General features: G+C 33.8%; 2 protein-coding genes across 2 annotated transcripts; both read right to left on the bottom strand.

Annotated features, from left to right (window-relative positions):
- Nucleotides 1–387: 387 nt before the first annotated feature.
- On the bottom strand, nucleotides 388–1,226 carry LOC122723115 (40S ribosomal protein S28-1-like). Its single transcript, XM_043954042.1, has 2 exons — nucleotides 899–1,226; nucleotides 388–781 (listed from the first exon to the last, which is right to left on the bottom strand). The coding sequence occupies exon 2, from the start codon at nucleotides 777–779 to the stop codon at nucleotides 582–584; it is 198 nt and encodes a 65-aa protein (XP_043809977.1). The 5' UTR covers nucleotides 780–781; nucleotides 899–1,226; the 3' UTR covers nucleotides 388–581.
- An 812-nt stretch (nucleotides 1,227–2,038) lies between these two features.
- Nucleotides 2,039–18,406, bottom strand: LOC110608780 (valine--tRNA ligase, chloroplastic/mitochondrial 2). The gene is made up of 27 exons (XM_021748075.2): nucleotides 18,102–18,406; nucleotides 17,576–17,660; nucleotides 16,559–16,685; nucleotides 16,026–16,109; nucleotides 15,767–15,861; nucleotides 14,298–14,389; nucleotides 13,953–14,006; nucleotides 13,597–13,649; nucleotides 13,435–13,502; nucleotides 12,072–12,147; nucleotides 11,622–11,705; nucleotides 10,613–10,761; nucleotides 10,396–10,513; nucleotides 10,168–10,284; nucleotides 9,578–9,798; nucleotides 9,117–9,206; nucleotides 7,179–7,290; nucleotides 6,918–7,028; nucleotides 6,583–6,720; nucleotides 6,424–6,474; nucleotides 6,225–6,337; nucleotides 4,809–4,956; nucleotides 4,553–4,657; nucleotides 4,338–4,439; nucleotides 3,513–3,585; nucleotides 3,176–3,342; nucleotides 2,039–2,580 (listed from the first exon to the last, which is right to left on the bottom strand). The coding sequence occupies exons 1-27, from the start codon at nucleotides 18,247–18,249 to the stop codon at nucleotides 2,452–2,454; spliced, it is 2,910 nt and encodes a 969-aa protein (XP_021603767.1). The 5' UTR covers nucleotides 18,250–18,406; the 3' UTR covers nucleotides 2,039–2,451.
- Between the last annotated feature and the right edge of the window lie 550 nt (nucleotides 18,407–18,956).

Here is an 18,956-nt window from a genome sequence, read left to right as displayed (position 1 = left end):
AGCAAAACCCTAAATTAGAAAAATTGATTGTATCTTCTTCTTCCAATGAGAAATCCGAGAAAATCAATTTTTGTGTATTGATTTGCAAAACCATGCTTTTCTAGTTTGTTTATTTTGTTTGCTTTTATCATTTTCGTTTTTGTTTGCTTTTATCATTTTTATAGCTATTAATCGATTAAAAATATCAATTAAATTTACTTTTACAATTTTTTTAATTCCAAAAAGATCTTTCAATTACTCAAATAATTAATAAACCAATAGATGTGAGCTGAATTATATACAAAATTCATCTGATTTTCATCTAAACTTCAAAGATCTACCCTTAAAATAAATAAATATTAAACATTAAAAAAATAATGAATGTTATATGCTGGAAATTCCAAAGAATGATCGAGAAAGTATGTGGAGAATGAGTAAATAAGAAAAATCACAAAACATAAATTCAAAAAATCTTTCGCATTGTACCAAATGAAAGAATTATTATTCAAAAAATCAGAACTTGCATTAGCAAAAATTAAATCAGACTATTTAAATAATAAAAAACATGAGAAGAACCATTAAAGGGAGGAAGTAATTTGTAATCAACGAAGCCTCCTAGCCTCTCTTTCAGACTCCAGCAGAGTAAGAACATCACCAACTCTGACAGGACCCTTCACGTTCCTTGTAATTTGACGTTTGGAGTGATCCATAAATTCAACTCTCACTTGAGTCACCTGTCCTCTTGATCCTGTCCTTCCAATCACCTTTATCACCGTTGCATTCTTTATTCCTGAATCCATTTCTAATGGCAAAATTAACAAAAAAAATAAAGCATCAAACTACCAGAATTTAAAATACCAATAATGGTTATTCTGAAAATTAACAAAAAAAATATTAAAATTTGGTGAAAGAGATGTACCTTTTGCTTTGTGGAAACAGGAATGGGTGAGAATATGGAAGGCTTATATACTGTGGTTATTCAGAGATTCAAAGCGAGAGATAGACTTCATTTAAAGATAAGATTTGATTCAAAAGGGGTTGTTTGTTTTCAATTTGGACTCTACCAAGATAACGATTCAAGAGGGGTTGTTTGTTTCCAATTTGGACTCTACCAAGATAAAGGGAATTTGTTAGTTATGGAGTGATTGAATTGTTATACAGTTATGGATTGATTCAGGAGGATATTTGTTTTCAAATCGAAATCTACCAAAACATATGAAATCTATTAATTGTAATTTTTTAACCGCTTTTGTTTCTTTCATTATTTAAAAAAATAAAATAAAATGATAAAATGATTTAGGAGTGATTAATATTTAGTTCAAATTAACAAAGTCAATCGAATTGAATTAATTTAAAAAATTCAGTTTAATTTTTTTTTTTAAAATTTTTAATTATTTTGATTTTAATAAAAAAAATTAAAAAAATTAAAATCAACCGATTAATAAGAATAATATATTATTTTTAATAATATAGAAATTAAATTATATTAAAATTAAAATATTTCAATTAAATTTTAAAATATTAAAACAATTATAAAAAATAAAGTTTATTGAAAATTTAAATTCATCAAATCGAATGGAATCAAACTATATCAGATCAATTCAATTTCTGATCAAAATCAATTCGATTTAATTTTTATAAATATTAAAATTTTAATTTTTAATTTATTTAATTCTATTAAATTTTAAACCGAATTGATAAATACTCACCCCTAATCAGAATAAAAAAACCAAATTTTAAACCAAATTGATAAATACTCACCCCAGAATAAAAAAACCAATCGACATTATAGCTTTTATTTACAATGTTCAACGACCCAGCCACTTAGAATTATACCAGGGATTGAAACATAAATTAAGCAGTCGCAGGCTGCAAAGAATACCAAGTTTGTCCAGAATTATGATTTGGCTTAAACAGGACAGTGGACTGGCTGTTTTGATGTAAAACAAAAACATTTCAAACTGCTATTAAAACTCTGGCGATATAAGACCATTTTGCAGGCCTTAGTGCAATTAACAGGATATGTCATGTATAATAATGCAAATTCCAACGAGGCTAGTAGTTTTAACTTTAGATCCCTGTAAGATTCGGATTAGAGCAAAACTTTACTTGAGACATCGTTAAATTATTCGGTTCATTCTCATTGGTGATGAACAATTTTCTTCAGCTGCCTCTTAACTAATGTTACTTAAACTAGTACACAAAAAGTTTCACTATAGAAATCAAAGGTAAGAAAAATGCTGCCGACTAAACAACTTGAGATGGCATGACAGGAACCAGACGTTAACTACCACAGCAACTCTTCCGATAATATAAGAATACTCCTGCATTTTCTCCAAATGGTCATTAGTAGCCTCCAAGATAACGATTAACCGCCCAGTATCAAATGGAATATGGATTCCACAAAATGCGAAACTGAAAGCAATTTGTTTAATATTTTTTAGAACAAAATGCAGCCCAGCACCGTTAATTCTATTGAGATGCCGAGACTGAAGATCTGAGGAAAGACAAACGGTTCTTTGTGAGGTTTATCTTCTCTTCTGCTTCTGCAGCTTTTTCTCGAACACCACAAACAACATCCTCAGGAGCTTTCTCTATAAACTGCAGAGGGAGACAAATCATAATCATACGTACAAGAGCCATAAGACGTACGGTAGGGTGGGTACCCAAAAATTTCATACTTCATATATCATGACATTCGGAATTTAAGATGCACAATATAATCCTGGACCACAGAAAAACTATATAAATAAGTCTGAGCAACCCCTTTCTTTTTTGAGAAAGAGATGCAGCTCCAAGATCTCCAGCACATAATGTAAATCTTATGAGGAACTTGAATTGACCAACTCTGTGCAACCTCAGTCAAATAACTCTTGTGCTAAATTGACTTAAACAGTGACATAAATGGTAGACAAATAACAGTCAAGGACCAGCAAAGATCTTCAATATGTTAAACCTCCTCACAAACATCCAGGTCAAATGTTGGTAAAAGTTTAAATTAACCCCCTACAGGTCCGCATATATGTATTCTGAAAATTTAAGACACATAATCATATTCCCATAGCCTTTTTTTTTTAATTTATTCAGCACATCAGAATATAATATTCCAAAAAACTTGCTAATACTGATCAAGATTTGGATTGTGATCATTAAAAGAAACATAAAATGCATGGATAGATAGGAGTATTAGATTTACTTTCGGAGAATTGAGGCGATCTACAAGCCCTTCATACTCTGTTTGCATCTTGGAAAGGCGCTTTGAGAGGCGGTCAAGTTCAGCCGATATATCAACCATATCAGCAAGGGGAAGATATGCCTCTAGTCCCTCACTGGCAACGAGATGTACCGACTGGTTGGCATCCCCTGAATGAAAAGTTTGACGGCCCACAAATAAGAGACATTTGACAAACAACAACGACCAAAACATTAAGAGACTCTGAACATCTCAAGGGCATGCCCCAGCAAAAACAAAAACCACAAACTATTAAAAATGAACGAACAAAGAGAAAGGCAAAAGAGATTTGGAAGCATACCTGGAGGAGAATCTGTAAAATGAACATTTTCTAGATCTAGCCGTGATAGAAGAGCTAAAACTTCCTTCTCTTTCTGCACGAACAAGGATCGGACTTACACACATAACTAGAATACACATTCACAAGTTCAATAAATTAAGATTCCTATCTAGTGAACAAAAGTGCTATTCAATCACCTCGCCTTGATATCTGTTGGAAGTAGTGTAAACAGGACGTGGCACAGGCATATAACCAACAGTGAAGAAAGGTCACTGAGGTAAAAGGGTTTAGACAAATATCATAATGTACTGTGAGATACATGTTTTCATGCCTGGAAGATTCTTTTAGGACTGCCAATAGGGTTGAGATATTCCAGAACTTGATCTTGTAGCCTGAAAGCTTTTGGCTGAGCTTTATATGAGCCAAGTGATAGGATTGAGTTTTGCCAAGAAAATATGGTCCAAGCTCAGTCCATAGAAGCTTTATTTAACCCATATTATAAAACATAATGTAATATACGTGGAATAGGTAGATACTAGGAGGAATGAAATTTTCTTATTAAAACCTTAGCTGGAATGTCGAGGGAAGTGAGCAAACAAAGGAAGGTTAACGAACTTAATTTGCATGCTTCCCCTGCTATGGTGCTCATCCAGCAATTTCAGAGAGAGTTGGCTGATGCTGCACTCATTGGAAGTGCTAGGAGCCTTACTTTAAAGACTGTTCAGTTTACACTCCACTAACGCTTCATGATGAATAATACAGTATTTCCTCGCTCAATATACATTATCAGTCAAGGAATACTTGTGTTCACCCATAATGGGAAACAAGGAAAATGAACAAACTTACAGATATATACTGGATGACATCTTCACTTGCAACTATGGATGCAGATATACGTTTAGCCGGCTCAACAGAGTATTCTGCTCGAGCATTCCGGATTGCTCTAGTCTGATTAACAAATGAAGAGGAACTGTGTTAGGAGAAGGGGGGAAACCCATGAAATCATTGTATTGATAGGATGTGTTTGGGCTGTGGAGTCATCAGAAAGGTTGTGAACTCACCAATGCTTGGAAATTTTCGAACTTTTTTATTGAGTTGGCATTCTGTGGAAGTGATATCTGGGGCCACGGGGATACTATAAGAGCTCCTTTCCTTTTGGGGAGTGCCTGTTTATTAAATAGTCGGTCTTAAGATCCATAGATCAGCATCAAATATTAAGACATCAAAGTTTGTCAAGTAGCATAATGGACTTTTGATGGAGCCCTTGACACCACAATCAATTTGATTTGCAATATGGAAATAGTAGGAAACAATTACCTGCCAGAGTTCTTCAGTAACAAATGGCATGAATGGATGCAGCAACTTCAATACATTTTCGAAAACATACAATAGAACTGCCTGTGCCAGTGGGGCAGCTGAATTACCTCCAGAGTGGTAAAGTCGAGCTTTACTGGCTTCTATATACCTGGTAAAAACTGAAACCATTAGACTGTAGCAACACCTAAAAGATTCTAAACCAATATGGCACACTCAAGAGCGCAAAGCTCAATTCAGAGAAAACACTATGTAGTGCTTGTTTGGTTGGGCAACCGGAGGACAGTAGTGGTTGTTTAGAAAGTAAAGGCACTTGGTAACATTTGGTTGAAAAAATTGCAATATTTCAACCCAAATGGTGGTGGTCACGGGGCCAGCATTCAGAAAATATCACTGATCACTGAGCTTCAAGATTTTTGGCGCAAGAAACTGTCAGTATAGTGTCTTTCATTGACAATGGCCTCACAGTTGCTGTTATTTACGATTATACCAGGTCATTTTACCGAAAGGAAGAGAACGGGCGTGAGAAGGGGAACCCCCGATTTCATATGTACTCAATTGAGCACATCTAACAAACAACTTTGAAAAAATGAATCACATTTGTCAATGAATGAAATAAACACATTCACAATCTTATTTTGGGTTAGAGAGATTTATTGATAACTCAACGAATAGTTGAGAGATAATCAATTTATTAATACAATATTTACTTGATAGAGCTGCTTATTAGCATTCACAATCAAACACAACTTCTACTGTTGAGTTAAAAAATGTCGTACAATAATCTCAACCACTGATGGCAAATAATTAACTGATAGCCATTAGCTGCAACAGTTGACATTAGCTGCCGATATAGGCTTCTACTTGCTTGGCATGCATAGACTTCACTTAATTACAACTCCTTGAACACTGACACAATGAAAAAATAAATAGAGAAAATGAAATATTTTACCTTATATTCAAGGATATTAAGGATATTAAAGTCCTGGGCTGAATCTTATGAAATGAATAATTAAATTAGGTTTGGCATTTCTTAGGAATTTTTTTATATTTTAAATTCTATTTGTGCTTGAGAGAGGGGGAAGGATGAGGAAGAGAGAAAATGGGCACAATTATTTTGGTTCACTTTCCTTACTTTTTCTGTACTTCCCAAAATGGAAAAGTTGGATTCTCTTACAACTCCCTCTTTTTTCTTCTCCATTTTCTCCTCTTCTACTGCAACATTAATGTGGTAACTGAACCACACTTATGCTAAGGAAAAATCCAAGGACAATGTGAAGAAGAAAATATTAAAAATTTGAAAATCCATCAGGTAATATCCTTGTAAGAGAGAGTATTGCATTTGTAATCATGAAATTAAAAATCTGCAAAAAGATTATATGGAATTTATATGCAATAAAAAAAAATTAAGTAGCATACCAATCAGCAAAATCACTCCAGAAGAAATCATAGATTTCTCTTCCAACATCTCCAAAGAAGAACTTATCATAGCTTGCAGTAACTGTGTCAATAAGTATATGAAGTTTTGAGACCTGAAATGCGAAGAGTAGTTGCTTGATTAACTACAGGGATATCACGCATTGGCAATACAGATAATGAATTACAATTATTTTCTTACCACCCAGCATTCAGGTAAAGGTAGCTTGAGCAAGGCCTCCTCCCTGTCAAACTGCAAAGGGAATTGCTTTAGTTCACAGAACAAAGCAATGCACACCTTAAGCACAGATATGATAGAAGAAAAACTCTAATACTATTTAAACAGTGAGAATAAACAAACCTTACAAGCCAGCATAGTTTCCCAAGCATATGTATCAGCTTGACTAGGCAAATTTTGCAACACAAACTTGCCAGCATTCCACAGTTTGTTAGTGAAAGCTTTGTTGGCAGTCAACCGCTCAGTAGACAAGTTAAGATCCTGGATAAAACAGCATGTACAATAGTCAATAAAATACCATCTTTTCAGAGCTAGAAACCATCTAAAATTCTACTTGCAAAACGCACTTAGCAGCTTCAGACACCCTCACTAAGATGTTGCCATGTGGTCTTTGAGCAGCAGTTTAGGGCTAGAAGAGAGGGAAAAAAAAAGAAAGATAAAAAAGAAAGAAAACAAACCTGCCCAGCTGTTCCTAAAGCAAGAGTAAATCGTAAAGCATCAGTACCATAATCCTTGATTGTATCAAGCGGATCTACTACATTCCCCAGTGTTTTAGACATTTTTCTTCCCTGAAGATATAACACAGGGTTCAGCATAACTGTAAGCCATAAATTTGCATACAAAAAATTATCCTCGTTGTGCATGGGCTGTTTCTACATATTTTTATAAGGATATTTAAGATTGTAGATGAATGTGGATAAATTTAAAATAGAACTGACTTGTGAGTCCCGGATAAGTCCATGAAGATAAACATATGAAAATGGCACAGTCCCAGTGAATTCGATTCCCATCATGACCATCCTCGCCACCCAGAAGAACAAAATGTCATGCCTGTGCAAACACAGAAGTATCAATGCCAACAATCATCAAATAACGAAGTAAATGAATGGAAGCCAAGGAAGACAAAGTATTACATTTATGCATTAGTGAAAACCTTCATAGTTTCATAGCATTGAAAATTCTGTCTTTTGCAGTAAAAGTAGTCATCTTGTTGGAGCTTGTTTGGCTAGTGCTTATAAGCATTTAAAATTTTAAGCAATTATATTTAGTTAAAATGCTCATAAGTAGCTGATAAACAGTTGACATGTTTGGTAATAAGTAGCTTATACAACTTTTACTATTAAAATTACTAAAAGAATATTAAATAAGATATGTAGTGAAGTTTTAAAATTAAATGATCAAACCACCTTATAAGTTTAATGTTTATAAGAACCAAAATGAAAAGTTGGTCACCCCCAACGTACTATTTTTAGCTTATAAGCTGAATTTATAAGCCCACAAAAAGTTATAAACAAATAGGTCAGCTTAATTTTAGCGCTTATAAGTTAGTTTGATCAGCTTACAAGCTAAGACAAACACCACCCTTTAGTGAGACCAAAGACCAGGTCAACTGTTTTACTATTTGATATGCAATCTTTATGTATATTATTTTAGGCCACAAAGAGTACACTGATTAGGACAAAAAGGATTGTGGACATAGTATATTCATAATGAATGATGTCCTCTGTGTTCCGTTCTTTTATCATGTATTCTTGACATGATCATGTTTACCATTAATTATCACATATAGAGATGGAATACCATCAACAAAAATGATAGGTGCATGTTTTGTTCTATGTTTAGACGCCACATAGATCAGGATCTATCGGGTATTGTTATTGGAGTTATATATAAAAGTGCTTTTAAAAATATATTAGTTATACAACATTAAAAAATGGTTTTAAATTAAATTTAAGCTTTAGTGGTAAGAACAATAAAATAATAAATAGACTTTTTCCTAACTGCTTTTCAACATTATCTAAAATGGTGCTTTTTCCTGAAAAGCAATTATGACCCTCTAAATAACAATGCCTAATAGGCATTAAGAATGTTGAGAAAGAGAAAATAGAACAATGAGAGCCACCTTAGCATATTTGATCCATGTTGCATGAACAACTCTTACTACATTGATTTTGTAGCCTTTCTACAGTTTTAAAAGAAAAAAAAAAACTACCCATCATATAAGTTGTTTGAATGTAAATGTAAATGTAAATTTAAAATTCATAAATAAGAAAGATAAAGCATTAGTCACTTAAAAATATTCGCTCAGCCAAATAACAGCTAGGTTTACTCAAACCATCCCTAGACCAGTTGGGATAAAAGGCATCAGTTGCCATCACAATATCTTAAATGTGACTCACTTCCACATTATCAATGTGTTTGGATAGGAAGAAGAAAAATAATGAGAGAACATTAAAAAAAAAAAGATTATTAGGAGAGAAAAATTTTTTGTTGTTGTGTCTGGACAAAGGGATGAAAATATTGAAAGGAAAGTTGTTTATCTTTAATGATTCTAAATTTTCAAAAGCCACCAATAAAATATACGGATGTATTTGTAATTTTAAAAATTTTCCGCACACTTTCCCCTATTTTTGAGAGAAAATGGGAGTGGAATACAACTATTAATGCCTCTCAAATTTTCTTTCCTCTTTATTTTCCTCTTAAACAAACATTAAACAATGGAAAATAAATTTATTTTCCTCTCCAGCTTTCCTTCCACATTTATTTGCCTTCAATCCAAACATAAGCTAAATAACAATAGTAATGGCATATCCATATGGCAAAAACAAATCAACAGGTGAGTGGCATGAGTCAAGAGCCAGCAGGAGAGCACATACCCAGTTTCAAGCACCGTTGCTGGATAAAATTTCTTAAAATCCTCTGATGATACATCTGGCCACCCAAGAGTACTAAAAGGCCACAAGGCACTGAAGAGAGAAGTTAAATAATATGAGGCTGAGAAATGGGAAAGCAACTTCATATCCAAGTAGTGATTTCTTTAAGCAAAGCAGCCATTGGAATCAACCATGGACTAAAAAATTATATTCTGTAAAAATGATAGGTGATCCTAACTTTTCACTTAACATATATTCATCGATACAAGATTAAGGAGAATATACACAGATGATGCCCATCATTGGCCTCTTTCTTTTAGCTACTTATCTTGAACCTGATCATGAATTATCTGCTGCTGTACCCATTGCATGACGGCACAACTTGTTGCCAACTCTTCCATTTTACACTAAAACTAAAGCATAACAGAAAGAGGCTAATGATTGGTAACAAGGGAAAGACAGACCTTGAAAACCATGTGTCAAGAACATCTGGGTCTTGATATATTATGACATCTTTCCCATACTTCTTATGAGCCTTCTCAAGGGCTTCATCAGCATTCCTTGCAACTATATAATCTTCTTCACATTTCTTTCCCTCAATGTACCAAACAGGTATGCGGTGTCCCCACCACAGTTGTCTGCTTATACACCAATCCTTAATGTTTGATAGCCAATGATTATATATCTGTCATCAAAAGAAAGATGTAAACAATGCATTTGATACCGATAATGACAAACTAGTATCTAATGTTCCAAAGAAAACAATTAAAGTGGGTTGGTTATGAAGTTGCTCAGATTATATTGTTTTGCGTTAAATAATTAATCTATTTCTGTCCAAATTCAAAATCAATCTAATATTGGCATGAAGAATAACCAAAATGAACCAATATCAAAAGTATGAAGCATCTCACAAATTTGAAGTTATAAAGATATATGGCTCAGAGAAATGTCAATTAGAAAGTGAAAGACGAAGATGACAAAGAAGAAAGTCAACTTGCACTACTTAGGAGCCAGATGCAGAAAGTAATAAAGCATTCTCTTTAATATTAGATACCTTCTCAAATCTCTCAGGCAGAATGGTTAATTCTCCTTTTTCAACTGCATGAAGTGCCTTCTCAGCCAAAGGCTCCATGGTTACAAACCACTGCTTACTTACTAATGGTTCTATTACCTAAAAGCAGGGAGAAAAACAATCACATTCCTGGTGGAAGTAAGAGGCATTTCATTCACAGAAGTGTTGAAACTCAATACTATGGCACAGCATTAGGCAACATTTACGCACTTCTCCACCACGTTGTGACCTGGGAACTCGCAAAGTGTGAGGCTCCTTTTTCACAGCCAAGCCTGTCTCCTCAAGTTCGGACCACAGTTGTTTCCGTGCCTCAAATCGATCCATTCCACTAAAATCCCAAGAGTTGATGCCATATGTTATGACAGCTTATAAATATTCTCTAATGTACTAATTCTTCAACAACTTCATAATATTATTTTATGCTTACCAGTACAGTCCAGCAACCTCATTAAGGGTCCCATCTTTATTCATCACATTAAGTATTGGGAGACCAAGCTTCCTAGCAAGAAAGTAATCATTATGATCATGTCCAGGGCTTATCTTCAAGACACCAGTCCCAAAGTCTTTATCAACATGCTGCCAAAATAGCCCTCTGGTTATTTTCCGAATTATTGAAATGAATTACAGGAAATGAAATGATAGCAGGCATATATAGACAAAGAAAATTATAAAATCTACCAAAGGTTTAAAGAGTTTCAAAGACTTGGGTGGAAGTGTATTTTGGACTCATACCCATTGAGTGATATACACTACAGAATAAATTCATTCCGCAGCTTGATGGTAAGTCAAACTTGATTAGGGTTATTTTGAAGGAATGCATTAAATTTCAAAGGCAAATGGTGCTACATAATGCATGAATAAAAGGGTACTATGTTCCTTGGAGTGGAGTAACTTAGTCACACTACATGACACATGCACAAAAAGCATATTAGAGACAACAGCTTCATGAAAGACAAAGAATGACTTTCTTTTAGAGAAGTTCTTCAGTTGGCGCACCTCTTTCTAACAAAATTGCTGCTTGTATTTGCATGTTCAATTATTTTAGAAGAAAATTTTATCCTCCTTGTAACGGTTCTTCTCTTTCTTGAGATGAAAATTTCGCCTTCATTTATTTATAAAAATTTTTAGAAAAGAAACACAATGTTTGTTGAACATTGAAGTAATCCTTCTTTTCAGATAGATAAATTTCAATTACTTTGGGATTAAGGCTTAGCGGAGGTAAAGTTTATGACAGCTACAAAATTTTCATCTTCAACCTTTGCCTCATGCATCATTCCTACCATCTAATTTAATTTTGTTATTCTAAAAATCAAACTGTCTACTTTTGGCATCATTGCAATGCTATGCGTGGAGTTCAAAAGAGGTTAGTACCAAACTGAAATTGAAAAAATTATGTTAATGCAAAAATCATTAAAAAAATAGATGGATGGTTTTACCCGATCGGAGATAATAGGAACATGACGGCCATATGTCATAGGTACAATTGCCATCCTTCCAATATACATAGAATAGCGTTCATCCTGCATATCACCCACAACATTGTGTTTTCAAAACTTAAATCCCAAAGAAGTTTCCGTTGATCTCATGCAACCATTATAAATAAAATATACCAGAAGATTACAGCAACTGGAAGGAAAGTTTGAAGTCATAGATTAAGTCCAAGGAAAAGGATTTCAATACTTTGCCATGTTGGATGGGATATACAAATGTGTTCCCTAAACCATTGTATGTACAGCTTTTCAAAATGAAAATCACAAGGAACGAATTTCGAACTTTGCACTGCCAATTCAAAGTGCTAAGATTTTCTAAATAAATCTGAAGCATTTCACAAATGATATATAACTGAAACTTATGTTAGCATTAAGATCCTACTATGCGCATGCTACCTTGGGATGAACTGCAATGGCTACATCACCAAATAATGTTTCAGGGCGTGTTGTTGCTACTGTCAAAAAGTCATTCCTACATAAGAATATCAAAGCTCATCATGCATGCTTGAGTAATTCATGGCAGCTCCATCTAACATAAGAGGCAAAGGTTAACTTCACAGTAAATAGTTAAAAATATCTTCTAAACATATTGAGAAGTTTAGCACTACTGTGATCAGTTATGAACATAGCTGATCCCAACTTTTATCATGCATCTAATGTATCTTCCTTTCTCCTTCTTATTTTATTTTTAATCAGTAATAACCTTGTTAAATTTAGGCCAGACACACCCAAAAGCTATCTTAAGGGGGAAGAGTACCCAATATAACCTCTATCCCAAATCGACATGGGATTCAACACACTTCCCACGCCGAGAAATACACTGGAGCCTGAAATACTTAAAAAGGAGGCCCATCCAACGTTGGAGGCTCTGATACCACGTTCAATTTGAATTAGGCCTAATCACCCAAAAGTTAGTAAAAAAAAGGAGGAATGCCTAAGACCTTGAGCAGGGATAAAATGGAGCCTGAAATACTTAATTGGAGGCTTTGATATCATGTTAAATTTGGGTCAAGTCTAACTCATCCCAAAAGCTAAAAAACTATCCAAGACCATGAGGCACATACCTCCTATCCCAAACCAACCGATGTGGAATTCAACAAACCAATCATTTACTCTAATATTATGTCGAATTCATAAACTTGAGAGGAAGTTGGTGGACAAAATTCTATCATTTATTTGGATAAGTAGAAAAAAAAAAGATTCAAGGTATTTTTGCTAGAGCGAAACAGAAAACACACATCCAGGTAGAAAATTGAGGAATTCAAAAATTAGACAAAAAATCCTTTTGGTCTGTGCTCAGTTCATCATTGGGTCCTCAGAGTTTCATCCATCTCAATTCTATGATCACCTTTCTGATTGGCACAAACAAGCCCTCAGCTATCTGAGAAAAAAGCTCAGGATATTTGTATTTGTTACTTCTACTTCTTTTAAGATATGATGACATCTGTAACAGCCTTTTAAATAATTGTTCATTCTTCAGAGTTAGAAGAATTGCATGCCAATAATTACTTTCTGCAAAGACTAAAAAGAATTATGTAACAAAAAGCCAGGAGGCGAAAAAAATGATGTTAAATAATTGGTTACTACAGCCACCAAATTGAAAACCTTAATTAACATTTTCCTCTTAAGTAAAGCCGTCTCCTGTTCCATCATCCAAAAGAAAACCAAAGTAATTGCACATAAACACCATGTTACTGTTGAAAACATCACAAATTAGAATTATATAAAAAAAAAAAGTTTGTCACTACACTATGACTACCTCGAACCTCCAGCAACACGGTACTTGATATGATATAGAAAACCAGGTTCTTCAGAATATTCTACTTCCTGTGCAGAAAGAATGAATATTTATCTTAATTTTCCACTATTTGTAATAAAAATAGATTCACTTGCCAGCTTCACAAATCCAAAAATAGCATACCAAGTCTGAAACTGCAGTCTGCAGATTAGGAGACCAATTAACCAAGTAAGACCCTGAAAGAGCATTTATTTTATTCAAAGATTAATCATCACAAAACTTCTTAATGCCCCACAAACTAAGGTACATATGGCATCATCAAACAGACTGGATACCCGGAAAGAGAAGACATGAAAGGTAATGCAACTGCTTAGAAACTAACAATAAAAGCCTCATCCTTTCCCAAACTAAAGCTAATAGAGAAGAAAACAGGAGAGAGAGAGAGAAGCCAAAGCATCATGACAGGAAAGTTGTTTCTAAGACTAGATCATGGTAATAATACTGACTAAAAAAAGTTCAAATGTAACTTAGGCCTCTACCTTGATAGATTAAACCTTTCTCATGAAGCCTGATAAAGGCCTCAATTACCGCTCCTGCAGAAGGTTGAAGACATGGCTCAGAATACATCACACAAACGGCAAACTTAGACCAAAATTTATTTAAGATGATTTTTAGAAGACAACAAAGATTATATAAGATATTCGGCAAGCACAAGGAAAAGTCAGAAAGATAGAGAGAGAGGGGGGGGGGGGGGAGGGAGAAAATAAAAACACAACAAAAACACCCTTAGCATTTCAAGGCTTCAAGCATAAAGATTATCCCAGTCACAAAGAGTTTCTAGACTGGTGGATGTTGTATTTCTACTAGTCAGAAAACTGTCTTACGACTTAGCTGCTCATCAAGGGTAAAGCGCTCTCTTGTCCAATCACAGGAAGCACCGAGTCTCTTAATCTGGTTCGTAATAGTTCCACCGTATCTGAAGACATGACAAACCAAGTAAGAGATGCACATGCACACCAACAAAGGGTAAAAAGGATGGATGATGAGACTTGTTAACAAAGTAAATCACTCATAAGCAAGAGCAATTGCACAATATTTGAACTCAATGTTCTATAATTCCGGAATTCTACCCTCTTTCCACCAGAGAGAGAGAGAGAGAGAGAGAGAGAGAGAGAGAGAGAGAGAGAGAAGTTAAAGAATAGGTCATAAAAACACGTATAAAAAAGATCAAGAAAAACGGGAAGTGGAATGAACATTGAACAATAAGTTACCAAGTTGACAAACAAGGTTTTCTGATTATAGGAACTCATACTTATATCAAATCAACAAGATTATATAAGAGAACCCTAAGCATGAGGAAAGAAGGGGAGACTTCCAGTAAAGTAAAATAAACAAGCAAAGGATGCAAGAACCAACTAAGCTGAGAAATGCTGAAGTAAAGAAGTAACATCATAGTACTCCAAACTACAAAAATCATGTTTTGGAGCATTTATTGCAACCATGTACTATCAAAAACTTCCCTATCCAAAGATACTGACACCAACTAATAAATGCAAAGTTGGTAAACAAGGTTTTCGTTATCATGGAAACTCCTACTCACACCAAATCAACAAGATTAATAAGAGAACCCTAAGAATGGGGAGGAAAAGAAAGGGAGATATTCAGTAAAGTAAAAAAAAAAAGCAAAGGATGGGAAAATATACATAAAGAAGCAAGAATCAACTAAACTGGGCAACACGAAGTAAAGAAGTAACATCATACTAGTCCCAACTATAGGAAATCATGTTTAGTGAAACACCGTACTGGCAAACCTCTCTACATAAATATACTGAAGTTTCATTATGTTTTGGCTTTTGTTGCTCCACAGAGACAAAAGGTATAAAGATGACTAACAAAAAATGATAAGAAAAAGCCAACCATGGCGTCAGCAAATGGCAAAAAGACATTTCAAATCTTTTACCTGTTTCCATGTCTTAATGCAGCTTGATTTCCAAAAGGCATGATACAAGTTAACTTTCAAGATTCTTCATTTGTATGTTTGTCTTTGTTCAGAACATCTTCATTTTAGCTTAGGATACTAGCAAACTGGCAGCCTGGTACTTTATGCATCATTATTCAATTAAGTTTATTCTAATGGTTTGTTTTCCCTGTAATTAAATGACAAGGCAAATATGTTTTTGGTTTCATTTCTTTAATTCTCAATGGCAACCATACAGAGAAAATGAACAGGTATACAAATTTAACAAATATAGAAAAATGGCAAACCTAATAAGAGCAGAAGGCAATGTGATGCACATTCGGGGTATAAAAAAGATCACATAAAGGAACTATGTAAGTACTGTTGGATACATACTTCTCTTTCCACTCCCAAACGCGTTTTATGAACTCTTCTCTGCCCAGTTCAGTCCTTTTTATTCCTTCAGATGCAAGCATTTTTTCTACAACCAACTGGGAAAAGATGGAAGCATCTTTTAAAAATATATATAATATACTTTGTGAGATGTAAATGAAAAATATGTGATGACACCCCACGAAGAATGGATATTCTGCAGGGATGTTAGGCCCAAGGAATATTGGACAATAATGTATAGCCTTAAAGTCTGCAGGCAAACCTGAGTAGCAATACCAGCATGGTCAGTCCCAGGAAGCCATAGAGTTGGCCTTCCCTTCATTCGATTGTATCTAACCATGATATCCTAACCAAAAAAAATCAAGGAGTTAAAAGGAAATATATCAATAACTTTAAAAAGTGAAACAGAAAAGTATAATGCTAAATGCCAATAAAATTACAAAAGCATTAATGATATATAACCACCAAGGTACCAACATCGTCTAACAATCATCCAAAATAGTTTGCTAGGTTGATAAGAAAAGAACCAAGATTTAGTTAAGATATTAGTACAAGAAGAAGGAAAGATCTACCAAGAAATGAAAACAAGTGCCTGGAGCAAACAGTGGTACCAGACCCACTGAAAATTTTATCAATAAATTAACATAAGATGCATCAACAAGGGTGTGAACATGACACATCTAGTGCAGTGTAATGCTGTGTATGCCTTTATCAGAAAGGGCCTATAGAGAATGCATAGGAAATGAAATGAAAATCAAGTAATGAATCTAGTATCTTAAATTTTATTAAAACAACCTCAAGAGTCACAAACATTGCATGCCCCATATGCAGTGAACCAGTAACATTAGGAGGTGGCATGGGTATCACAAAAGGATCACTTCCCCGCTCAAAATTTGGCTTGAAATACCCTTGGGACTCCCACCTAACATCCAAAAATCACATGAAAATATCATACTATGGAACATAGACTAAAATCAACATCATAACCAGTAAGCATGCGTATTACATAGGGAAACATAAACAAATACAAACATAGAGAAAACATCAATGCAGCAATTTGATATTAACCATTTAGACATGAATTATCCTTTTCAACTTAAAAGAAATTCAAAAGAAATAATAGATATGCATGCCACAAACTTTTGTTTTCTAAATGCTGCAGTGTTGTTCCTTTTTCGACTGTTAACACTCTTGTTCTGAAGTTCAACAACAAAGGTTCTTTTTCCTATTAAAGGAAAAAAAGAAAGGAGGAGCTTATGAGAATTGGACACCATCCATTTGACAAAATTTTTAAGACTTCTAAGGACCATGCCAAGAAATGAATTGGTGTTCTTGAGGATTAAGGTCTCATTATATTCACACATGTGCAGTTGTACACTATGCTAATCCTCTGATACTATGTAATATTAGAAAAATATAGTTGATTTCACAATAAACAAGTTCCTAAGCTTATATGACTCAACAATATATATCCACAAAAACAGGTTAAAGAATGTGACCTACATTAATATCAACACAAAATTATTTATAGCTCCATCTGAACAGATTTGAACATATTGCTTAATCAACAGCATTCTTGCAGAGTGCAGATAAAAAAGCAAGTAGCTATCTTCTATATCCTTTAGTTTTCTCAATCCCTTATTCTTAACCGACACACAATTTCACAGCATCTTTTCTCTTCTTACTGTTCTTTATTTGACAGCCAACTTCAAGGTAATGTAAGAACAAAAGTTGCATTCAAAAATATAAAAATAGGGCGAGAAAACAAACAGGAAAATTTTATTAAAGTAGATTGATCCTAAAACAGAGTACCATTTATATATCCGTTCCTCTGAAGAAAAGTCGAAGGATTTTGCAATCTCTGGGGATGTAAATGCACCATTCTCTGATGCAGCAACTGGAATTGCAACAGGAAACGCTAAATATGCTACCTTACACAATCTTAAATCATAGAACCAAATTATAGCTCCAGAAAACCAGTTCACTCTAAAAACTAAACAGGTTAGCTTCTTAATTCACAAAAATAAATAAACAAAAGACGACCAAAATAAAAGAAATTAAAATTGAAACCTCATAGAAGGAACTCATAAAACTGCATTTTTGCAACATAAACATAAAACAATTTAGAGAGAACGGGAAAAAAACACATTTTTCAGGCCTCAAATTTCCATCTCTGTTTCCTTAAAACTCAATAATGACGCAACGGGAAAGCAACTGAAAATAGGAAATTCGTATTAAGACACTGTTTGGTTGCTGAGAATTTGTATGTTTTAGATACCAAGCAACGTAGCACATTAGCCCACGAGAACTAACAGCAACTAACCAAACGAGTTATTACCAGCGAAAAATCTGGGTTTGATACGAGTGAAACGCCAGTGGGAGAAAGGAAAACAACGACGTCGTTGGGAGAAGAGAAGAGGATTGAATCTGTGAGCAGAACAAGAAGAAATAAAAAATGGCCCAGAGAGAGTCACTTGAAGTGCCATAACCAAAGGTGCTGCTGCGACTGATAATGTCTATGCAAACATAAGCTAATCTTGAATTTAGATAAACCCTAACACCGAGGGATGGGATGAAGTGAGGTTTTAGTGGCAGCAATAGAGCGGAACCAGGTACGATGACGATGATGAACTTGATGGCTTTTACGCCGTAATTAGGCATTTATTTTTGGCATATAAAAAATAATTAAAAATAAGTTTATAAATACTTATTAATCTAAATATTTCATTTTACAAATACTTGTTATCATTAATCTTAATAGTAGTTTGTGTAATTTAACTTTTATTTTACAAAAACAAATCTTAATTTTATAATTTGTTTAATTATAATTTAAAATTATATATGATGAGATCATTATAACAAAGTAGTAAAAATATAAATTTATCTTTTTTTCTTGCCAATAGGTATAAATTTTACTAATTCAATTATACTTACATTAGGTGTAAATCATAATTTACTTTTGATGAAAATATCATTTATATTTTATATATATAAATATATGGATTATATATATAAATGTAAACAATTTATATTTCATTTTAAAAATAATTTTTAAAAAATTAAAATACTCCATTAACGTGTCAAACCTCCTTGAAATCTTGTTATTAGATGTGAGATGGTGCTAATTGGCGCGAGTTAATTTAGTGAAAATATTTTATTATGGTAACATAGTTTTAATATATTTAAAAAAATT

The sequence above is a fragment of the Manihot esculenta genome, chromosome 2 (genome assembly GCF_001659605.2).
Source record: "Manihot esculenta cultivar AM560-2 chromosome 2, M.esculenta_v8, whole genome shotgun sequence".
NCBI lineage: Eukaryota > Viridiplantae > Streptophyta > Magnoliopsida > Malpighiales > Euphorbiaceae > Manihot > Manihot esculenta.
Note: the sequence above shows the minus strand (reverse complement) of the source record. Positions and strands in the feature narration are given on the sequence as shown.